Below are 21,397 nucleotides of genomic sequence, written 5' to 3' on the forward strand. Positions count from 1 at the left end.
GGAACCGAACGGTCGTTAAAGTAAACTTCGCATTCGGGACGCGTCCGCGAGATCAATCCGCTCTATTATTCACACTTACATTGCTTTATCCAGTGTACCTGATCTCTGAAGACATGTATTTGTAAGTAGAACTAGATCGTAGTTGTTCTGGTTCGATTGAGGTATTGCGGAAAGCGACGGCAATCTTGGAAGTTTCCTTTCAGAAAAGTTGAGCATCGAGCTCCGTATCGAAGATCGTACGTATTGTTTACAACGGGTATGTAGGTCGAGAATTTTGCGTTTTATTAAGATCGCTCTTGAAATGCTAAGGTTAATTGTTGTGTAAACAAATTGTATAGTCAATTTGGTTGTTTATAAAACATTGGAAGTGTTAGTGATCTTACAATAGGATCAAAAACGCTGTTCGTTTAACATTTTTACGTCATCTTAATCTTGAGGAAGTAGTTTCCGTAACTATTTTGAGTGTCATTACTAAAAGTTTATAGACAAGAAATGACCACGGCCGCATGTCTCTTCAAAAAGTTTGGGCTGTGATCTGGTCAAACACAGGGCAATGCGATTGGAGACACCGAGGACTTCACAGTTGATCTTAAAATTGCATCGCAGACACCTAATAGAAATTTTCCATATATTTTTGAATCTTGTTGATTTAAACGCAACATAAAGAAGGAAAAGCTTGGGTAAAGGCCTCTGTTACTTCGCTGTTTACCGTACGTTCCCTTGATGCGTCCGATCGAATGTGTGCCGCGAAGTGAACTCGTCTGTTATCTCGATTCTTGACCTACATACTGTGACCGCGGCCGCGGCCAGCGACGAACCAATGGCGCACCTTAATTGCAATATGGGAAATGACAAATGCGGAACATAAACAAATAAAGGATATTTTAAAGAAATGCACGATAGATGGGATAATGATACATTGAGACGCAATGTTTAAATGAAGCGAGGAAATGGCACAAGTGTCGTAAATAGCACTTTAAATAAATAAGAATGGATAGGGATAACTTTCAATTGCAGTGAGTCAATGACTGCATTAAGTATTATTTTAAAGTTGTTAGTTATTTTAAGTTATTAATTAAAAGTTGACAAAATCTTCCTCTTTACTTTCATTACTGAAACTGTTCACCAACCAAGTGGCCAACCTATAAGTAGCATCAAAACAAATATACAGCCGCTACGGAATCAAACAGCACACATGTGTTATTGAAGGACGTTGAAGAAAACGTGTGTCTATAAATAAAACCTGTATATGACACATTCTAATAGGCGAATAGGAAGTTTTCTGATAGGCCGTATTTACGTAGGGAAGCCGTCGACCTTATTCGATATGTCGCCAGTGGGTTAATTTTCCTCAAGGCGTCACAGCCTTGACCTGAGAGGAGGAAAATGCAGCTGTTTTGGCAGTGCAGTAGGGCACGGCATTGTCATGATCATGTTTGTTTTGATCACCAACTGGTTTGTTCAGCGCCGACAGATTTCGACATTTGTAAGAATCGCGTTTTTTAAAGACATATTATTTGTAAATAGATTTTGCAACGAAATTACTTCTCGCACCTTCTTTCAGATGATGGTATAAGTATATTCATTATTTGAGAGGCTAATCATTAATAAATACTTATCGATTCAGGTCAACGTTAATGAAGTAGGTTTGATTAGTGTAGACTTGTAGAGTACATAAGTAAGTTCTCCATTAAAAGTTTTATCATTTGTCAGTAAACGCAGATATTAGCGAGTGTCGAGTTATTCAGTTTTCAATCAAGTTCAATATTTATTCAGATTAATATTTCGGAAGCTAATAATTATTTAATATCAATATTCGCCATGAGCTCTAACAACATTCAAATTGGATTTGATTCAAACGAATAGAGAGAGAGAGAGAGAGAGAGAGAGTAACAAACGGAAAGTACATAAATTAATAGCGTACTTTTTGCTTCAAGAAACTGAAATATATTTCCACTTGAGATTCCTTTCTTATTCTCAAGGTAAATATCTGGAATCGTTAGAATTCCGAAGGACGCCCGTAACAAGTGGCCTTAAGGACGTTCTCGGCAAAAGACACCGGTCTTTGTACTTTGTGAACTTAGTTTAAGTTAAATCACTGATATAACTTTATTTATGCTTATGTTTGAACATGTGACTCAATTAAAGGGCTCCTCTGCAGTTCCCACATCCATCCATAATGCAAGAGCTATATCGCCATCTTTATATAACTTATAATACTTAAATAGACGGACAAGCAAAATTTGTCACTAAAGAAAGGCAGAAAATATTGCAGAAACTAATACATGAATACATATAACAAGATCGGATCTCGAATCTACGGTCGATTTTAACGAGTGTAATCTGACTATCATTGTTATCTACTCATACAGGAGCGTACGCGAAAGAGAAGATCATACATAACAATTTAAAGAGGAATAATAGGAATATAGTATGACAGGAACGGAAGATTTCAGTGAATCATTAATTCATTATTAGTCATACAACCAGGTCACTTTCACAGAGACAATACTCGTACAATAGTTTATGTAAAATTGTATCTCCGTAGAACTCCGAACTGAGGGTGAGGTTTTGCGGTAACCTTTGACCTTTCAGCGTTTCTATAAAAAGCTAAGGAATACGCTCGATTGTGTTGTGACCTTTGCAACACTCAAATATCACTACGCGAATTACGTTCGATTTCAAGCGTAATTCAATTACTGTTTACACTGTTTTAGATCCATTGTTAGAACAATGTTATAAATAACAGTACTACATATTTTATTAAACGATGGGAAACAAAAATGTCGAAATAAACTGTTAAAGATCAGATAGACTCATTTCTGAATTGTTATTTATTTTGCGTCCTCGCCGCTCGGCGGTTTCCATGTCCACGAGTGGCGATAACGCCACCGCAGCAGTATCAAATTGCGATAATGTGTGAGAACCAATCGCGACATCTTTTAATTGTTATCTGACGAATGACGAGTTACGTATGGGCGGGTATGTTTCACACAAATAAAAGTCTCACGCAGAAATATGGATACAATTAAGGCGTTTAAGAATATGATTAAAAATCACTTTTATCGTATTTAAATGGGATTTCAACTCTTTAACTGATAACCTAACATTGATTTCAAGATGCCAAATTTTCAAGATGCATTAGTTACATAAGGAATACAACTCGCAAGTCATGATTAGAATAATTTTTGTTATCTAGCTAGTTTTTCTTATTTTCATGGATTCAATTAATTTAGCTTGAAACAGTGATTTAAATTAGCGTTGCTCTCGTAAAAACAAAGTAGTGGCATTAACTAAACGTATAATCTTTAAGAGCGAAAATTAATAGTCTAAGTAGCGATTACTATTCAAGATACAGCTGTATCACTGGACCTTGCGGGTGACAGCGATAACATTATCAGCACATTTATAGAGCTAAATAGTCGTAAATACGTTATATCTCTAGCGACTAACAACTTTTAGATACTGTAGAAACAGGCGGCATAAACCGTAATTTCTTTTATTTATAGTTTTGTCTTTATTTTCCGCTAAGAGACAAGCTTAGTGACAATCTGACAAATTATTTCACAATTTAATGGCGCGTTGCTAAGGAGGACCAACCGCGAATTTCGCGATTAGACGAAATTGTATATTAGGAGACTTTTAAATTATACTCGTAATTATAGTCGTCATAATATACACATATATGCAATGACGACCTTTGCAAAAAGTCCACCGATAACACAATAAACAAATGACGAAATTAAATGAAAAAAGTTGATTCGAATTAAAACCACACCAGCACCAATTGAAAGCGTCGGTTGAAATGAAAGTAGTTTATTTGATATACTTCTCTATTTATCACAGTTGTAATAGTTAAAGTCATTAGCACCATTTGATCCGTGCATTCTATCGTCGTTAATCGCCCGCTGAATAATCATCCTAAAGATGTGCAGTAAAAATTCTGTTATTGTGTTCAGTCAATATACTTCTCTAATTACTGTTGAGTCTTTCTGCACAACCGTTATGTTCGGGACATTCGGGTCGGGTGTCCCGTGTCAGGTAGGATCCGGAAACTAATCTCTCGAGACTTTTCTTTGAGACCTTTAGGATTAGCTGATTAATTGTCACGTAATAGATCAGACTGTGCACTCTATCAAAGATTTTCCACTGGTATAAAATGTCATTAAAATTGTTTCAGTTTTGGCAGTGTTAATAATGATATAGGCTAAAATATGAATGTAATCTGTAGGATTTTTAAGATCTTTTATCTTTCATTGTTTATTTAACAGTTGCTATTGTAGTCTGGTGTTGTTACTTTCCATTGCGACAACAATGTAGCATTCATTCCTCAAAATATTAAGCATGGAAAAATATACTTTCGGTCAGAGCATTTAGGGTCTTCGTGGGTTCCAGTGTAGTCCAGGGACTCGTAATAAATAGGCCACGATTTCAAGTGAATATTATGGCCACGCTAATGAGTGGCCATTACCCTACTGCGCGGAAGCCAACAGTCGCATAATGTTAATGTAATTTAACACCATTTAGAGCTAGACTTGTTTGCACCAGATTTCGGTCATAGAAAATTTAGCGAGCTGTAGTGTAGATGGAAAGAAAAAAAGTTCGTTTCGTACTTGGAACATTGTCCTTGTCGGATGAAAGGTTGCATTTAACTGGTGCAATTGGTAAAATGCACTAAGAAACAACTTTGGATCTAGATCGGTGAAGGAATGGCAATGACAAAAAATGTGTCGAAATTTACGCTACATATGTTTTATTACGATTCGCTAAAATTTATACCGATGGATAGACTTCATATTTGGAATGTTAGGCTGTATGGGCATACGATTTCTGCCGCCAATTCCCTAGTTTTCTAGACCATATGGAAGATGGGTGATGCCCAGATGTTATCACGCAATGCGGGTATTCGTATAATAGTGAGGGTTACGAGCATTCAGCGCGATATTAGAGTCGTGCTCTGAATGGAGCCGACGAGGGGTCGTCTTGCATACCGTATGTTCGACAGTATGATGGTTAGTGTTTATGGTTGTATTTAATTAAAATGCTGACCATCATCTTACACAGCATATCATGATAAATGAAAAGAGTTCTATCAGCGTTGGAACCCAAAATTTATTTTTGATCGTAACTATGTCATGGAAAGAGCAAGGAGCTTGCATCAAATGTGAATCAAAAACGGTGAAAAGTGCTATTCTCGAGATGGAATTTGTTCTTCAATGTCAAGCGGTCTCAGTAAATAAGGCATACGTCTTTACCAATGAGTACATTGAGTAGTATACTACAGGGAAGTACGAGTACTTAAACAATTCGTAGTAAGGTACTTTTCCAACAACATTCACGTAAATAGTAATGTTTCTATCATTCATAAACGAATGAGTAGATGGGAAATCCGACGTTAGTGTGAAAGACTGTCAAAGGCCCGTGTAAGCAATAAATTACTACACAAACAACTCAATCGATGTATACAGGTATAAAAGGTACTTTTCCACAGTACTTTACCTACGCGCATAGGCGGAGGCCGCAATGGGCCTATGAAAACCATTCATAAACGGTTGAATGAGCGCGATCAGAAGACGCCCGCGCATCTCATTCTCATCTCGCTGAGATCGACCGTTCAACTAGCTCGATAGCCGTTGGCGGGAATGCGGTGGGGGAAACCGGTCTTCCATTTTTGAGCTGATTTTTAAAAATTGAGGTCGATTCGATTGCAGTTTTTGACCTTTGAACTTAAGATGCAATTGTAATCTATAAAATTATGCTCTCGTTAAATTTTTTTAATACCACGTCGGTGGCAAACAGGTATATGGTCCGCCTGATGGAAAGCGGTCACCGTAACCTATGGACGCCTGCAACAAAAGGGGTGTCATGTTGGAAAGAGTGTACATATTTGAAATGGCCCTAAAATGGCGGTGACTTTTAGAAGTAATACAAACGATGATGAAGTAATAAAGCATGTGTGCTTATTGCATAGAGGAATATTAATTGCTTACTGCTACATTACCACCAATTAGTCCAATTAATACTTGATTGAAATTTAAAATAACAAATAACCCATAAATGAAATTCCATCACACGTTGACGATTAAGTAAATATTATACGCCAATAAACAGTTGATTTACTGTTACGTAAGATGCGTGTGCGCATAAGTACCTAGAATCCTTGAGCACCGAGGGATCGTATGAAGTGGACCGGTCGAAGATTTTACGAGCCATTAAATGTAACAAATTATCTACTCAAATTATGCGCAATGTCATGAATAAATGCAACCGTAGTAAGTTAGGTATGCGTTACATCGAAGTGTATCACAATAGGTATGTAATACAAAAGAAAAAGTGTAATGAACCCGGGCGTTGACAACCTAGTAGCCCCGCACGCGTCGAGGATGAGAAAATTCCACAGTGCAAACGATGTCGTCCGCAAACGACGCATAAATAATTAGACAATAAGCAGGCAGGGCAAGAAATCGGTAATTTGTATCGCGGCAAGATAGGCGGAGCGAGGGAGACGGGTGCGGGCGCAGGCCGCGCCGCCGCGGAGATGTGGCAACGCGACGGCGTCAGGTGGAAGTGGCGCCTTGCCCGCGAGGACGGCGAGCCCCCCGCCGCCGGCACCCGCCACCCCCCGCCCACCCTCCCGCTAATCCTCACCCGAATACAATCTGATAAAATTCGCGCCAGCTATGAGCATTACGCAAAGCGACTCCACACTACGATCCGATAATGAATGGGACTGTTTCTTTTGTGCGGCTACGCGCATACATAAACAATTCGACGCGTTCTTTCTCTATTTATAACGCCGTATAAGCGCAGCTACAATTTACACAGCGTAATAAGAGAGATATTTCTTCGACCTGGCGAAACTAGTCCCGCGGACGCATTACGGTCCGCGTTCCGGCCAGGTGAATTCAAAATGACCTCTATGGGCCGGTGGCTTCTGGTGGCCTCGCTCGCCGATTGCGTTGACATTTTGTGGGTTAGCGACGCGACATGACTCCGGGCCGTGGCGAGAGCGATGCCAGGATGACTAACGGCTGGGCGTCAGTAATCACCACTAAATAAATTCTTCTTCTCGATAGTTTCGAGGCATGAGATCGATTCACTACCCGTATAGCACTAGGGTGATTTTTGTATACCAGCAACGTACTACCGATAATCAGCATACTTTAGCATCGTGGACTCAATATTTGGAAATAAATAAACATGCACTAAACACACTGCACCGTTGAGCAATAAACGCTATTGTCACAGAAATCATTACGATGTCGAAAGAAAAGTATGTACGAGATCTTTCGTCAATGTAAAAGTGACTTACCAAGGAGAAGAAGTTTGTGTGGCAATCCTCAAGACTTGCACCGTTTGTTTGGTGATTTTGATGCGTCATGGTAGTCCGGGGCACTTCATTTTCATTTCACAACACTAAAAACAGGTACAATCTTAAAGAAACCACTCAAAATCTTAAAATCATCACCGACATTTAGCGAAGTTTTCACCTTTCAATGGCGACTGGAAAATGGCGGATAGGAAACAACAACCCAAGCCGACAGTGCTGCGCCCCGCGGCCATATTTGGAACTACAAAGCGTTCCGTTCCACGATTTTGCGCATTCTTGAGTAAATTTATATTTTTAATCCGAATTGAATTTTGTAAGTTTCATAATAAACACAATTAAATATATATCTCTAATTGATAAACATACAATACAGGCAAAATAAATATAAAACATACTGCATTTCGTTAATTTCATTTCTTGGCTGTATGGCAGGAGCAACTCCTTAGCTTTGCTCTCAATATGAATTAAAAAAAAAGGAACCTGTCAAATGTTTTGCAAAAGATGTTAATTTGTTAAATTATTTAAAATACCGTATTTCTTTAAATAATAATTAATATAAATTTAAATATTTCACAACATTTACATAACAACTATTAGTGTCTAGTCAAAATGCTGCGAAATGTTTTATTACCTTTGTCACGTTCGAGTTTTCAGGTTAATTTTGGTTTATTTATTTCGTTAAAACTACAAATTATTATAAGGCGGCTATAACTTGACTAAAACTGTATTTACAGGTAATGACGGTGCGGCATAAACAGGTAAAAGTGCCTAAAGTCTCAAAGAAATTGCAGTCAGCCGCAGAATCACTAGCAGCCAGAGGGTGAGCATAACCAGTACATAGATTTACATAATTGTTTGATTGAAATGAGATTGCTTTGTCAAAATTTTCACAGTTCACCACGTGCATATGAACTAGATGTTATCACATTAATTCAACAGTGTTTAGCTACTTAGTTGCCTGGTGTGATGACACAAGATAAAAATTGGCCATCTGCCTCCAACAGAAGCGCCTGCATCTTTCCTTGGTCTAAAGCGGTGACGCACCTTTCTGCTTTACTTAAGATTTCTGTATAATTTTCCAGATTTCTCCGTCCCAACAAACCCTGGGATCCACCGAGTGACATCGAGCAGACTGTCTTAGAGATCTGCACAGAGAACGGTTTAAGCACAGACTCAGAATTCATGTCATTGAAAGTCAAGTTTACCGTTCTGAATGCCTGCTTCCAGGAGACCGGGCATAGTGTACCCAACTCTTTGCTGAATAGTATTGAGACTGTTGGTAAGTCATGATAAGACTACATTCTTCTTTTGCTTCATTATATAACCTCCTGCCTATGCGTATTTTTAATTGGAATTATATACCACACACATAACGGCGGTCTATGTCCTATGGGTAGGACAAAACAAATGTAGGAACAAGGATAATGACCTTTTTCTACACAAAAAACTAATGAATGTCTGTCTTGGTCACACCTTTTGGCAAATAGGCAATAGCACTAGTATTAGTTTTGCAGACTTTGCACTTTGCTTTACTTCTTAAAGTCTCTCATTCTGATCATTTATTTAGTAAATTTATCATAGTTTTATAGGTACTGTAAAATGACTTCCATTCTTTATTTCAACCTCTTTGATTCATGTTCAGTATTGCTTGTATGTTCTTGTATTTAGATGTGTTATCTTCAAATATAGTTTTATCAAAAACATATGTACATTATATTGCTGTTTATAAGTATAATGTTATTTATACAAACTTGTCTTTTTCCTCTCCAGAGGACCTGCTAGAGTTCTATAAGACCCCAGTGGATACTAAAACACCATTTGATACATTAAAGAAGATGGACTTGCCCAAGAATCTGCACGTGCAAGAAGACTATGTCAGATTCCATCCTGGTAATTAATTATTTTATGGTTTGGTGACTTGATTAATCAACTAAAACTAAATTCTCATTTTATTAATGACCCATTTCAACTGTAAAAATATCTGAAGCACATATGAGCACAAGCTTTGACGACCGGTCTGGCTCAGTCGGTAGTGACCCTGCCTGCTGAGCTGTGGTCCTGGGTTCGAATCCCGGTAAGGGCATTAATTTGTGTGATGAGCACATATATTTGTTCCTGAGTCATGGATGTTTTCGATGTATAATTATAAGTATGTATTTATCTATTTAAGTACAGTCAAGTGTAAAAATATGGGTGCGTACAACTTATCAAAAATATGTCCCATAGTGAAACAACCTACACATAGATACAAATCAACACAAAATTATTTACACATAACATCACAAAAAGGTAGGTAAATAGTACATTACAGACAAACTTGTGATCTGAGGCCCTCTTGTTTACTAGCCAAGGTGTGTATACTATTTTTCTGATTGATGCAGCAGGGACCAGTAACTTAGCGCAGCAAAATTATTTTTACCAAGTTCCAGTCCCAATATGGCAAAAATGCATCTACATCATATCTATGATTTTCTTTTTCAGACAAAGACACTCTCTTCAATGGTCAGTCAGCGTTCCCAAAGAGTTCTACCATTGTCTCCGGTTTGAAGACAAGGAAGAAGTACGAGGGATACTCCGCTAAAAGATCGTGGCCAAATTAGTACCGTTATTATGTTATAATATAAATAATCTAATTAGAAGTATGTGTTAGATGTTTAATAAAAATGTTGATAGATTCAAAATGTTTTATTTTTTATTTTTTTGGGACTAAAAATGTCGCGAAATTCATTATTATTTGATATGGGAATTAAACCCTATATTTTCAATCATTTTTATGTGTTATCATAGATTAAATATAAGAAGATAATACCATCCTCACAGACCTATCATTTCGCTTACGCTTATCATCCTATTTCTATGACCATCCTATACTTACATGTTTTATTTGACTACACGTATCTGTCAAATTATTGAGCATTTTGCAACAGATAGTAATAATATTCTGCTCCGATTATAAAAAGATAATTAATAGAGGACTATAAAGAATGTGGGTTAAATAAGCTAATGGCTTGTGCCCACATTCTTTAAATGTTAAATTGAATATATTGAACAAGCATGTCAAAACAGCAATAACAATAAATATTATAGTTTCTAGTATTATATGCCTCTTTTGAAGGAAGAGAGTGATTAAGTTGTTGTTCAACCATTGAAAGTTAAACCAAACTAAGTTAGCAGCGATTTTGGTAGCACATGTACACAGAGTATCACTTGACTCTAACTTCATTAATTACTTACTGGATCTTGGCCTCCGACACTGGATTCCGCCACTCCCTCCTATCTTGTGCGATCTGATGTCACTTGGTCACTTGAAGGTCACACAGGTCTTTCTGGACCTCATCGATCCATTGGTACCTGGGCCTTCCGACCGGCCGTTTTTCAGTAATATAAACATTTGAATTTTATTGTTTGGCATATTCATAACTTTCATATATTTTAAGTTTTATCCTGGTGTATTAATTCAACAAAAAGCAAATAATTAATCAAATATAAGTAGAGAACAAAAAACTCATTGCCCTGCTGAAAAGCCACCGTAGTGCACAGCTGGCACAGCTTCATACAAGTATAGTTGATCCTGTAAGTATGTAATTTACAAAAGAAATTTAGGTACAGTCCTTCAGCTAATGATTTAAAAAAATATCTTCTAACAATAAGATCAGGATGATCATGGTTCTTTTTTATGATGGGTGGAAAAACAACAAAGTACAAAATTTAAATAATTTATTAAGGTTTGGTTATTCTTAACGTTGCAATAAGAGTTGATTAAGTATTAACATTTATGATTATGAATAAGAAGTTAGATAAAGATGAGAAAAGTCTATTGCACATAAACTGAAGCCGTACAAATATTAATTGTTCAACAATAATTGGTGCATAGCATAAATGTTCAAACTAAGTTTCCATGGGTTCCCGCGCTAGTTAAATAAATATTTGATTTCACTCACCTGTCCGTGATGTTGGTTACCTACTTTAAAATCTTTTATAATATTTCAATCTAACGCTACAGGAGGCACTTGACTTTTGAATATCACTGATAATTGATAAATGGATGAAGTTTACTTTATTTTGCAATTTTCCCAGTTTCCCAAGAAATATTGCAAAGTAACGAAAACTTCGCTACAGTTACTTTTCTGACTTTTCAAACTAGACATTTTTGGCGATTATGCTTCACGTAGCGACATCTGGCAACTACAAGAATTAATCATCACTTTAGGATAGTGTTACTAGATGGCAGTAAAGACTTTTAAGTCTTAGTATAATCTGTTGCACCAATTCGAAAAAAATAGGCTTTGCCTCCTATCAATCCTCCTGTACTAAATTTGTCATACTATGGTCATGGTCAAGTCATGGTCATACCACAAAGTCTTACTTATTTAATGACAAAACTCTTGTGCCAGAGTACATTGGCAATGGAAATCTTTAAGCCATAACAGACTATCACACCTCATCAATATCATGTGTGAAAGCGAAAAAAAGATATTTCTTTCTCGCTCTTACGTGTGCGGTGTCATATGTCTGGTATGGTATTTAGGGTTCCGTAGTCATTAGAATTGTGTTGCCACTATTGCACAACATCCTAAAATTCCTAAACGAAACAATTTTGACGTCGTAAATGTCACATTGACAGTGACACTTGTCTGGTTGTCGGTCATCGGCTGTTGGTCGCTCTACGGCGGAGGTTATGACCCGTAAAGTGATCTAAAATGGACATGTATTCTCCACTAATTCTTAATTAAAGTGATCAAACAGCATTTCAATAATAAAAATGCATATCTTATTTATATTGTGTTTTATAATCGTCGGTATATACTCGTGTGTTTCATGGTAAGTTTAGATAATAGCATCCCTATGTTATTGTTGTTGTTTTGCTGAGTGTTTATTTCTGTTTTATGTATTTTTAGGCTCCTCCCGACTCTCTTAGCCTGGCTGTTCAAGAGAAAATACCATATAAAGCTGAAAATCGGTCGCATTGGTCTGCCAAAGTTAATATTACGAGATGTTAACTTATCTAGAGATGGATATTCTATTGTAAGTGATAATATTATTATATTTAATGATAACTATTTCTAATACTTTGTGACGTGTAACGCGCTATTAGATGTTTGCTAATTACTAAGAAGTTATAACAATCATTGAATTGAACTTATGACAGTAAAAGTATGATATGAATCTAAACAATACCTACATGTTTAATTGTTTATTTATACATGCATTTGCTGTTATTCATATGTTGTTTGTTGCCAACTCAGTTAGAAGTTATATTGTTTAGAATTGCTTTACTACACATAAACATTTTATGAACTGGATGTTATAGTTCAATAGTTTATGACTTTATTCTATGAATTTTGAATCAGAATACATTCTACTTGTATTCACCGAGATATAGACTGTAATTACCTTTTTGATTTTTGTTGTGCTGGTGGCCCAGCGGTAAGAGCGTGTGACTTTCAATCCAGAGGACATGGGTTCGAACCCAGGCTTGTACCAATGAGTTTTTGGGAACTTATGTGCGAAATGTCATTTGATATTTTCCAGTCGCTTTTTGGTGAACGAAAACATCGTGAGGACACCGGACTAATTCCAATAAGGCCTAGTTACCCTTTGGGTCGGAAGGTCAGATGGCAGTCGCTTTCGTAAAACTAGTGCCGTCAAAGCGGACCCCAGGCTCCCATGAGCGAATGCCGGGATAACACAAGGAGTATGATGTAGTAAAGCGATTCAAAACAATTTAACTTCTAACCGGGTTGGCATGGTCTATATCCCGGTCAATATAAGTCTAATGAAAATAACCGTGAATCTTTCAAAATTCTTATTGAATACATTCTGCCAAACATTTCCACTCCATACTAACTTGATCACCATACATCGGGGTTTTCAGAGCGGGAACGTTTGACATTAGCCAAAGAGTAGGTATTTACTTAAAAACAGATCGTACTCTAGCAGGTTTCTAGAATGAATAATTGATTGAAAAATAAATAAAGATTAATCATACATATAGGTACATACATATTTTATAATGACCATTCATTATCAACCTCTTCAGTTAAGTCTATTCATTTATAAGAAAATGCTTCATAGTTTATTCTGAAAATCGTGTCAACTTTTAAATTTACAGCAGGTAATTAATTAAAGTTGTTCTATATTGCTACCTTATAAGCAGAGATCGGATTTTTGTGCGTCATCTCATGCTAAAAGTCATTAAAATGACGTAAGTCACTAAGAATGTCGCAAATCCGTCCGATCTCTGCTTATAAGCCATCCATCGTAGGCCACGTCTTTGCCTTTGGCTAGTCTGTGGTCAAGAGTAAGCCCATTTATAATAAAAAAAAAAAAAAAAAAAGTTATAAGACTTTTGCGGAAATTAAAATAAAACTTTGTCACAGATTGTATACAACTCGCAGAGAGGTAGTTATTCATTAGGCATAATATGATATTTTCTTAGACTTACATATCTATTTATCTCTACTCTTTCTCAAATCATTCCCGCTCCGAAAACCCCGATGTATGTTGATCACGCATTCTTATTCCACAGCAAATTGACGAAATCTCCTTCAGCAGCAGTTTCTTCAACTCGGAAACCAACAAGCTTGTGTCTGTACTCATCAAAGGTTTCAACGTAACAAACAATGTCGAAGAGAAACGGAGCACGGTGGAGACTATTCTAAAGCCGTTGCTCTCGAAACAGAACTCGACGAATAGTAGGGGGGAGGTGGAGGAGATGAGTTTTGAGGAGCTGGATCGAGGGTTGAGGGTGACGGAGAAGAAATTACTGGATTTTAGAGATAAGAAGCTACCACCTAGCTTGATTATGTTTGCTCAGGTAAGCTATCAGCTTTTTTTATTCTCAAATTTTAGGAATTAGAAAATGGGTTACAACACCAGAGGGGTTGTAGTCGAGTTCACAAACATGTTGCCAACATGCCAAAGTTGCCAGGAGTTGAAAAATATTAATTATTAACATAAATCGAATTCAATACGTGAGGTCTCATGGAATTTACTTCACCATCTAATTAATAAACAGTTAATTATATCATACTAGCGACCCGCCCCGGCTTCGCACGGGTATTATACATACATGTAAACCTTCCTCTAGAATCACTCTATCTATTAAAAAAAACCGCATCAAAATCCGTTGCGTAGTTTTACAGATTTAAGCATACATAGGGACATAGGGACAGAGAAAGCGACTTTGTTTTATACTATGTAGTGATGGGCATCAATGGGCTTACTCTTGACCACAGACTAGCAAAAGGCAAAGACCGATGGTCACGACCTACGATGGAGTGAGCTCGCTCAGAAGATGCCTGTTCACCCTTGATTTGAAGGTTGCCGGGTTATATGAGCTCGGAAATATAGCCGCCGGCAAGGAATCGACAAAGTGGGACGTTTTCCCGTGTACACTCACATATATTCTCATTATACCTACCATCTTTTTATTTTTAGTTCATGGGGGTCCACATAACAAATGCGTCAGTGACCATCCACGGTCCCTCCTTCACGCTGGAGGCTTCAGCTTGCCAGCTGCACGCGGATGGATCGGCGGGAGGCCCGGCTCGTGCGTTGGTGTTCTGTGCAAATTTACTTGAAGCTAAGGTAAGAAAGAAATATAAGATAAATAGATAGAATACACTTTATTGGAACACTTCAGCAAAGGTAAAGCCTGACTAGACAGGCAAGCATGGTCGCGCGGTAAACGATAAAACATCAGGCCGTCCCTATCGTACTTAAAACTAGTGCTATCGGTGCAGAAATATATGACAATTAGCTATTCTTGTACAGTCAAGTGTAAAAGTATGGGTGTACACATCTTACTCAAAAATATGTCCTATAGCATCTTAGTCCGGTGTAATAAGAGCGTAGTACCATATTTATGAGACGATTATTTCGATACGTATTTTTGCACTTGACTGGACCTATAATAAATAAATTATTATATTTGAAGGCTCGCGTTCTGAAGGAGCGGAACGTGCTTGCAGAGGCGGGACTCAGCGTCCTAGTTGAAGGCACAGTGAAAGCTGATGGACCACTCAATGTTGAGGTAAGATTATTGCATATCTATCAGCTTCTTTTTAAGAACTGTCAAAACGAATTTGAACGACTTGCTAATATGAAATTTATATGGAATCGAATTGAGTGACGTCACGGTCAACTGAGTTACTTTATATACTTCTACCTGACTTATTAAATAGAAATTGGATTTAAAAATAACTTCTATCCATGTTCTATCCATGTTTTTGTCTTATAATTATCTGGTGCTTTATTTGGAGCATAGTATAAAATATTTTATTTTAACTACAGTCAAGTTAACTATTCTGTTAGTTGAAATTAATTGTGTCCAATACATTCCACGACTCTAGACTTTCCGAACAAACTGTGATATGTGAGAACAAAAACTTCTTGAAAAACGTGAGTGACCCGTATTTGTTAACTAAACAGTTGTAATTATCAGCCGTACCTAATCTTTCTAACTATAGTTAGGTCAGAGCACTTATCGTGATTAGAGATGGTAGTTACGTCACCTGAAGTTTGCTTACACTTTACAGTACACTTGTGTTATGTTGAAAGGTTCTAAGTTGTTTGAGTTTTATTCAATTCAATTCAATAATTTTATTTCGGAAAAAATCCATAGTGTTAGTGTACATTCCCTTAAACCTATGTTAGTTACATTTACATATTATTTATAATGGAGTAAGTCTTTTTTCACCACCCCAACTGGTAAAGACCCTCTTTGCTATTAGAAAACAGATAGCAAAATTGCATTTTACTTAATCACAAGAGTGAAAAGTAATTTCATACAAATTTTAACTTAATGTCTTAGCTGGCTGATTTTACTTATGAAAGTTATGAATGATGAATTGATTAAATTTGCCATTTGAATAAATGTTGAATAAATTGATAGATGGACCATTTAGTTTCATGTTTTATAATCAGTATTTTGTTCGTTTTGGTGTGGTGAAAAATGTTGTGTTTCACTCGGTGGCAAAGTTTGTTTAACTTTCGTGCCTTGAAACCCTCTCAACTCTCGAGATTCCACTTTCGGTTCAATACGCACTAACTAGCTATGGAGCAAACGCGGCAATGCGGCAATGGTATGTAAATTGCTTGGAATTGTGTTGCCCATGTAAGAGCACCGTTACGGTCCAGCCATGACATTGGTCTAAGCGTGACAGCGGTGAGCGGCAGCCATACGTGCGAATGAAAAGTCCTATCGCTGTGTCTCGCTTTAATGTATGGCTATGGACGCCGCTCACCGCTGTCGCGCTTAGACCATTGTCGTGGCTGAGCCGTTAAAGACGTGTATAATTTTAATCTATTGGCATGTTGGCTTGTAAAGATGTTTGTGAACTTATCCGTACCTACATATTTTAATGAAAGCCCAAAGCGTTTTCCAAATAGGCTACTTGCCTTCCAGTCAAATCAGCTTCTATTTAAGAAATGTCAAAACGAAATTCAACGACTTGCTAATATGGAATTTATATTAAATTGAATAGAGTGACGTCACGGTCAACTCAGTTACTTTATATATTTCTACCTGACTTATTAAATAGAAATTGGATTTAAAAATAACTTCTGCCCATGTTTTTCTTATAATTATCTGATGCTTTATTTTGTGCATGGTATAATAGTATTTTATGCAACTGGTGGTTAAAAGAGGTCAAAAAAGGTGAGTGGCGTGGGTAACAATTTGAGGCGAAGCCGAAAATTGTTAATAAAGACGCCACGAGCATTTTTTGACTCAGTTAAACACCGTTGCATACAATACTTTTTCTACGACCAAGCACTTATTTTGAAAGAAAATTATAAATCAACAAATACCTACTTTCAGTCATCTTAGTTATCTAGTGGACCGCCTACCATTTTGAATATGCAGTTTGAGTGCAAACATGAAAATAAAACTGTCTATGGTATGGTTCTTTGAAGCCTGGCCACTAAGACGAATCGAGCCTAGTTGAATCGAGTTCTCATACATTTGAATGCGATTCGACGCGTCGCCAATGAACGCAGCAGAAAACGAAGGAGTCTCGACTCTGCGAATTGGTTTGTTAAGTTGGTAGCAATGTATTTACTGAACTGTAACAGCTATATCGTGCTACTGCTACTAAATGTTTTCAGGGTATAGACTACATAGAATTGTCCTGACATCTTTTATGTAGGGTTTTAAAGTTCTATGCACGACCTTGTAACTCACGAATAACAGTACGGGAGTAGAAAAAATATTTTATTTTAACTACAGTCAAGTTCCCTATTGCAAAATATATGATCTCAATGTTTTATCTTCAGAAAATCCACTGCGCCGTTAGCAACACTCAGATATCATTCCATGACGAGTTACATGAGCTTGTTAAGAAGCAGAGGCGGTACAAGCGACCACAGGTTAGTAAACTAAATGTATTTATCTTTTTCTATAAATATTTTACTTTATCTTCTGTCCATGCTAAATAAAAAAAAAATGGGGGACACCTTACACTAATCAGCCTAGCCCCAAACTAAGCAAGGCTTGTACTAAGGGTGCTAGGCGACGATGTACTTACTTTTATAAATAAATACATACTTATAACACATAGAAAACATCCATGACTCAGGAACAAATATCTGTGCTCGTCACCGGCCCTGCCGTGCCCTTACCGGGATTCGAACCCGGGACCGCGGCTTAGCAGGCAGGGTCATTACACGCTAGGCCAGACCGGTCGTCAAATACATTTTTTTTAATACTACGTCGGTGGCAAACAAGCGTACGGCCCGCCTGATGGAAAGCGGTCACCGTAACCTATGGAGGCCTGCAACTCTAAGAGTGTCACATGCGCGTTGCCACCCCATTAGAAACTTGTACATTCCCTTTTGCTGTGTTAAATACACAGTAAAAAGGAGTGTACAAGTTCCAAGGAGGGTTCGGGTTGCCGACGACTCAAAGGACAATTTTTATAAATACATATTTAATAGTCTTAAATTCATAATATTTACATCATCAAGCGCAACTCAGTGTATTTAATGTTTTACTTTTAATATTTATATTTTGAAAGCCAAAGCACTAAATACCTTTATTTTTTGCTGTCATAATACATTAGATGCAGACTTTACAATTGCTTTCGGAGAGTTATTTGTAAATCTCAATATATTTGCAGGTTAGACAATATGCCGCTGAAGATCAAGAGGCGTCACCTGCGCTGCCGAGGTTGTCACCTGTAGTACCAAAGGTTCATAATTTGTGATATTACGTCTGCAAAAAGTACCCACTGATGAATTAAAAAAAAAACATATAAAACTCAATTTTATGTTTGAATCATGTATTGCTATAACTCACTCACACATACAATTTTCAATATTCTCATCGCTTACCAAAAATTTCTTACCAGCTGGGGCGCCACGGCCTTTCTTGCCAGCGAAGTGCGGGGCGTATGTCGCGTCACGCCGCGCTTAACGACATTATCCGACGGTCTCTTACCTCTGTAAACGTGCCCGCAATATTAGAGCCGACCGGTATAGCGCGGGATGATGGTAAGAGACCCGACGGAATGTCGCTGATACCGTGGAGGATGGGACGAGTGCTGGTGTGGGATGCAACCTGTGTGGACACACTGGCCCCGTCTCATCTTCACGGTACCACAAAGAAAGCGGGCGCGGCTGCAGAGGCTGCAGAGACGAATAAAAGACGTAAATACGGAGGTCTCGACGCCAATTACAACTTTGTTGCTTTTGGCGTCGAGACCCTCGGTCCGTGGGGTCCGGGCGCCCAGATTTTATACAGGGACTTGGCGAAGCGGCTGACTGAGACTACGGGGGACAAAAGAGCTGGCAGCTTCCTCGCTCAACGTATAAGTATTGCGATTCAGCGAGGAAATGCTGCCAGCATCTTGGGCACTATGCCTCAGGGGCCCTCTTTAGACTTAGATTTTTAGTTTTATTATTATTCTTTTTTATTGCCTAGTTTATAATATTTATTGTACCAAATTTTTATTTAGGTGGTAAAATTATTTTGATTTGGTAAGCGATGAGAATATTGAATCATTATATTTATGTTTGAAATCTGAGTTTCAAAAGACTCTAATATAAATTTCAATTAATATAAATTTCAATACGTTAAAGGTTTCCCTGATTGACTAGAACTAAAAATTAAGTTGTTAAACTGTACATAATAAGGAATTATTTTTTCTTTTTCAGATATTTAGTTTAAAAATTGACACAACGAATGTAACTTGTATAGACAACGTTACGAAAACAGACTTCAAGGCGTCGCTCAACAGTTTTCAAGTAAGAGTTTTGTTAATTTAAAAATACATTCATATTATTATTCTGTAGCTTGAATAGAAAAACGGAACCCTTAACACAGGATCACTCATGCGTCTGCATGCACTGTCTGTCTAATGGTAAAACCAAATTTGTGATTATCAAGTAATTCATAACTCATAACCAGTAGTTTGTGAAGTAGTGACTCGTTTGAGGCATCGCGACTGTAAATTAGGTTTGTCTGACGCTCACAGAACGCGCCCTCAGAGCATATCGTCACTACTTTTTAAAAAACTTGTATCTTTGTCTGTCAATGAAAAGCAAATTGTAGTAAGTATGTATGGAATGTATATAGACATACTGCGTTTTAACTTTAAGGAACAGCGTGAGATACGAGATTTTTTAAAAGTAGTGACGATATGTTTTGTAGCTGTAAGTAGTTAATCTGGAGTTTGAGTGACTAAGAAAATCAGAGGATAATAGAATTTTCATCACACCCGCACTTTTAATGTGCTATTGCACGCAGGCGGAGCGTGAGTTGTAGAAAAATCGTTCTCCCAAGGGAATAATGAAATTTCTTGTACCGTACTTAACTTTTTAACATCTATTTACATATCTTTTACATTGATAATTTGCGAGGGTGATGAAAAACATTGTGTGTAACTAGGGGAGTATGAATATTACTAACGATGACGATTTAACTTAACGATTGTGATTTAACTTACTCTCGTTAGTAATATTCAACTTCCTCCCCTTGTGCACAATGTACTATTATACAGTCTACATGGAATACCTCTATACCTCTATTTTTATGATTTTATATTTTAAAATGCTATAATATAAACAGAAGAAAAAAAATGTCAGTATTGTCGCAAATATATTTTTTTTTATACAACGTCGGTGGCAAACAAGTATACGGTCCGCCTGATGTAAAGCGGTCACTGTAACCTATGGACGCCTGCAACTCAAACAGTGTCACATGCGCGTTGCCACCCCATTAGAAACTTGTACACTCCCTTTTGCTGTGTTAAGTACAATGTGTGTTGTGTTAAGTACACAGCAAAAAGGAGTGTACAAGTTCCAAGGAGGGTTCGGGTTGCCGACGACTCAAAGGACAATAGACGGAACAAGTTAGTTCCATAAGTCCTCCCGTCATCAGCACACCGCACCCTCGTTGAGCTCTGATTTTAGTTTTTGAAATTACTGGTAAATTATGTATTTTTTATTTTGAACTGTGATTTATTTATTTTAATTGTACTGTTATTTTAATTGGACCATATGTTGTCTGCAATAAACGGATTTATTATTATTATTATACTGCCACAGTCAAAGTGCCAATCATACCGGTTTTTTTTTTCATGGTAACAAAGGTGCTGTACTTTCGATGCTGACTATCTATACCTACCAATGACGAAATTTCTATGATTTTTTTAGGTGAATTCTCGATTTAGCGCCGCAACAGTCCACACGGACGCTTCGGGCGTAGAATCGAGCGCTCGCGTGCAAATGTACGTGGCACTGCAAATGGAACAGTTGCAATTGACGGCGCAATGTCGCAAGGAGATGCCTGAGGAAATATTGCTGTATAATAATAAGTTGAAATTGGATGCTAAGGTAGGATATCAGAATATGATCACATTGATCACTATTAGTGATCGTGAGTCTTGAGTAACACTTTTAGATGACGCAAGGGGAAGACACGCTGCGCGAATAGGAGCCATCGAATGATGATGATGATGCAAATTTGGATATAGTAACCGGAGTTTAGAAATAAGGTAGCATTTTTTAGTTACCAACTGAATTTATTACCATACGTCGGACTGGGGCAGTTTGACGGCAAGGTAA

The 21,397-nt window shown here is 37.4% G+C and overlaps 2 protein-coding genes across 3 annotated transcripts in view; both read left to right on the forward strand.

The window, feature by feature from the left end:
* The first annotated feature begins 7,293 nt into the window (after positions 1-7,293).
* On the forward strand, positions 7,294-10,040 carry LOC125228408 (39S ribosomal protein L50, mitochondrial). 2 transcript variants are annotated; one of them, XM_048132972.1, is made up of 5 exons: positions 7,294-7,426; positions 8,065-8,150; positions 8,413-8,609; positions 9,101-9,220; positions 9,812-10,040. In XM_048132972.1, the coding sequence occupies exons 2-5, from the start codon at positions 8,068-8,070 to the stop codon at positions 9,928-9,930; spliced, it is 519 nt and encodes a 172-aa protein (XP_047988929.1). In that variant the 5' UTR covers positions 7,294-7,426; positions 8,065-8,067; the 3' UTR covers positions 9,931-10,040. The 2 variants fall into 2 exon arrangements, with proteins under 2 accessions (XP_047988929.1, XP_047988928.1); XM_048132971.1 differs by lacking the exon at positions 7,294-7,426 and adding an exon at positions 7,803-7,984 and having other exon boundaries at positions 9,812-10,039.
* A 1,947-nt stretch (positions 10,041-11,987) lies between these two features.
* The window catches only part of LOC125228317 (protein KIAA0100), a 51,446-nt gene continuing 42,036 nt past the window's right edge, over positions 11,988-21,397 (forward strand). The window contains exons 1-9 of the mRNA XM_048132829.1: positions 11,988-12,151; positions 12,229-12,355; positions 13,860-14,147; positions 14,771-14,920; positions 15,270-15,365; positions 17,609-17,701; positions 18,451-18,522; positions 19,487-19,576; positions 20,987-21,166. Of these exons, the coding sequence (XP_047988786.1) occupies positions 12,093-12,151; positions 12,229-12,355; positions 13,860-14,147; positions 14,771-14,920; positions 15,270-15,365; positions 17,609-17,701; positions 18,451-18,522; positions 19,487-19,576; positions 20,987-21,166 (1,155 nt within the window). The 5' untranslated portion in view covers positions 11,988-12,092. The remainder of the gene's footprint in view (positions 12,152-12,228; positions 12,356-13,859; positions 14,148-14,770; positions 14,921-15,269; positions 15,366-17,608; positions 17,702-18,450; positions 18,523-19,486; positions 19,577-20,986; positions 21,167-21,397) is intronic.

Source organism: Leguminivora glycinivorella, chromosome 7 (assembly GCF_023078275.1).
Source record: "Leguminivora glycinivorella isolate SPB_JAAS2020 chromosome 7, LegGlyc_1.1, whole genome shotgun sequence".
Classification (NCBI taxonomy): Eukaryota; Metazoa; Arthropoda; class Insecta; order Lepidoptera; family Tortricidae; genus Leguminivora; species Leguminivora glycinivorella.

What these genes read in the sequence shown, in the direction of transcription:
- LOC125228408 (XM_048132971.1), top strand. Translation starts at nt 7,940, where the DNA reads ATGCTGCGAAATGTTTTATTACCTTTGTCACGTTCGAGTTTTCAG. An exon ending in TGTCACGTTCGAGTTTTCAG is followed by an intron (nt 7,985 to 8,064) that starts GTTAATTTTGGT and finishes CTGTATTTACAG; the next exon opens with GTAATGACGGTGCGGCATAA. An exon ending in GAATCACTAGCAGCCAGAGG is followed by an intron (nt 8,151 to 8,412) that starts GTGAGCATAACC and finishes ATAATTTTCCAG; the next exon opens with ATTTCTCCGTCCCAACAAAC.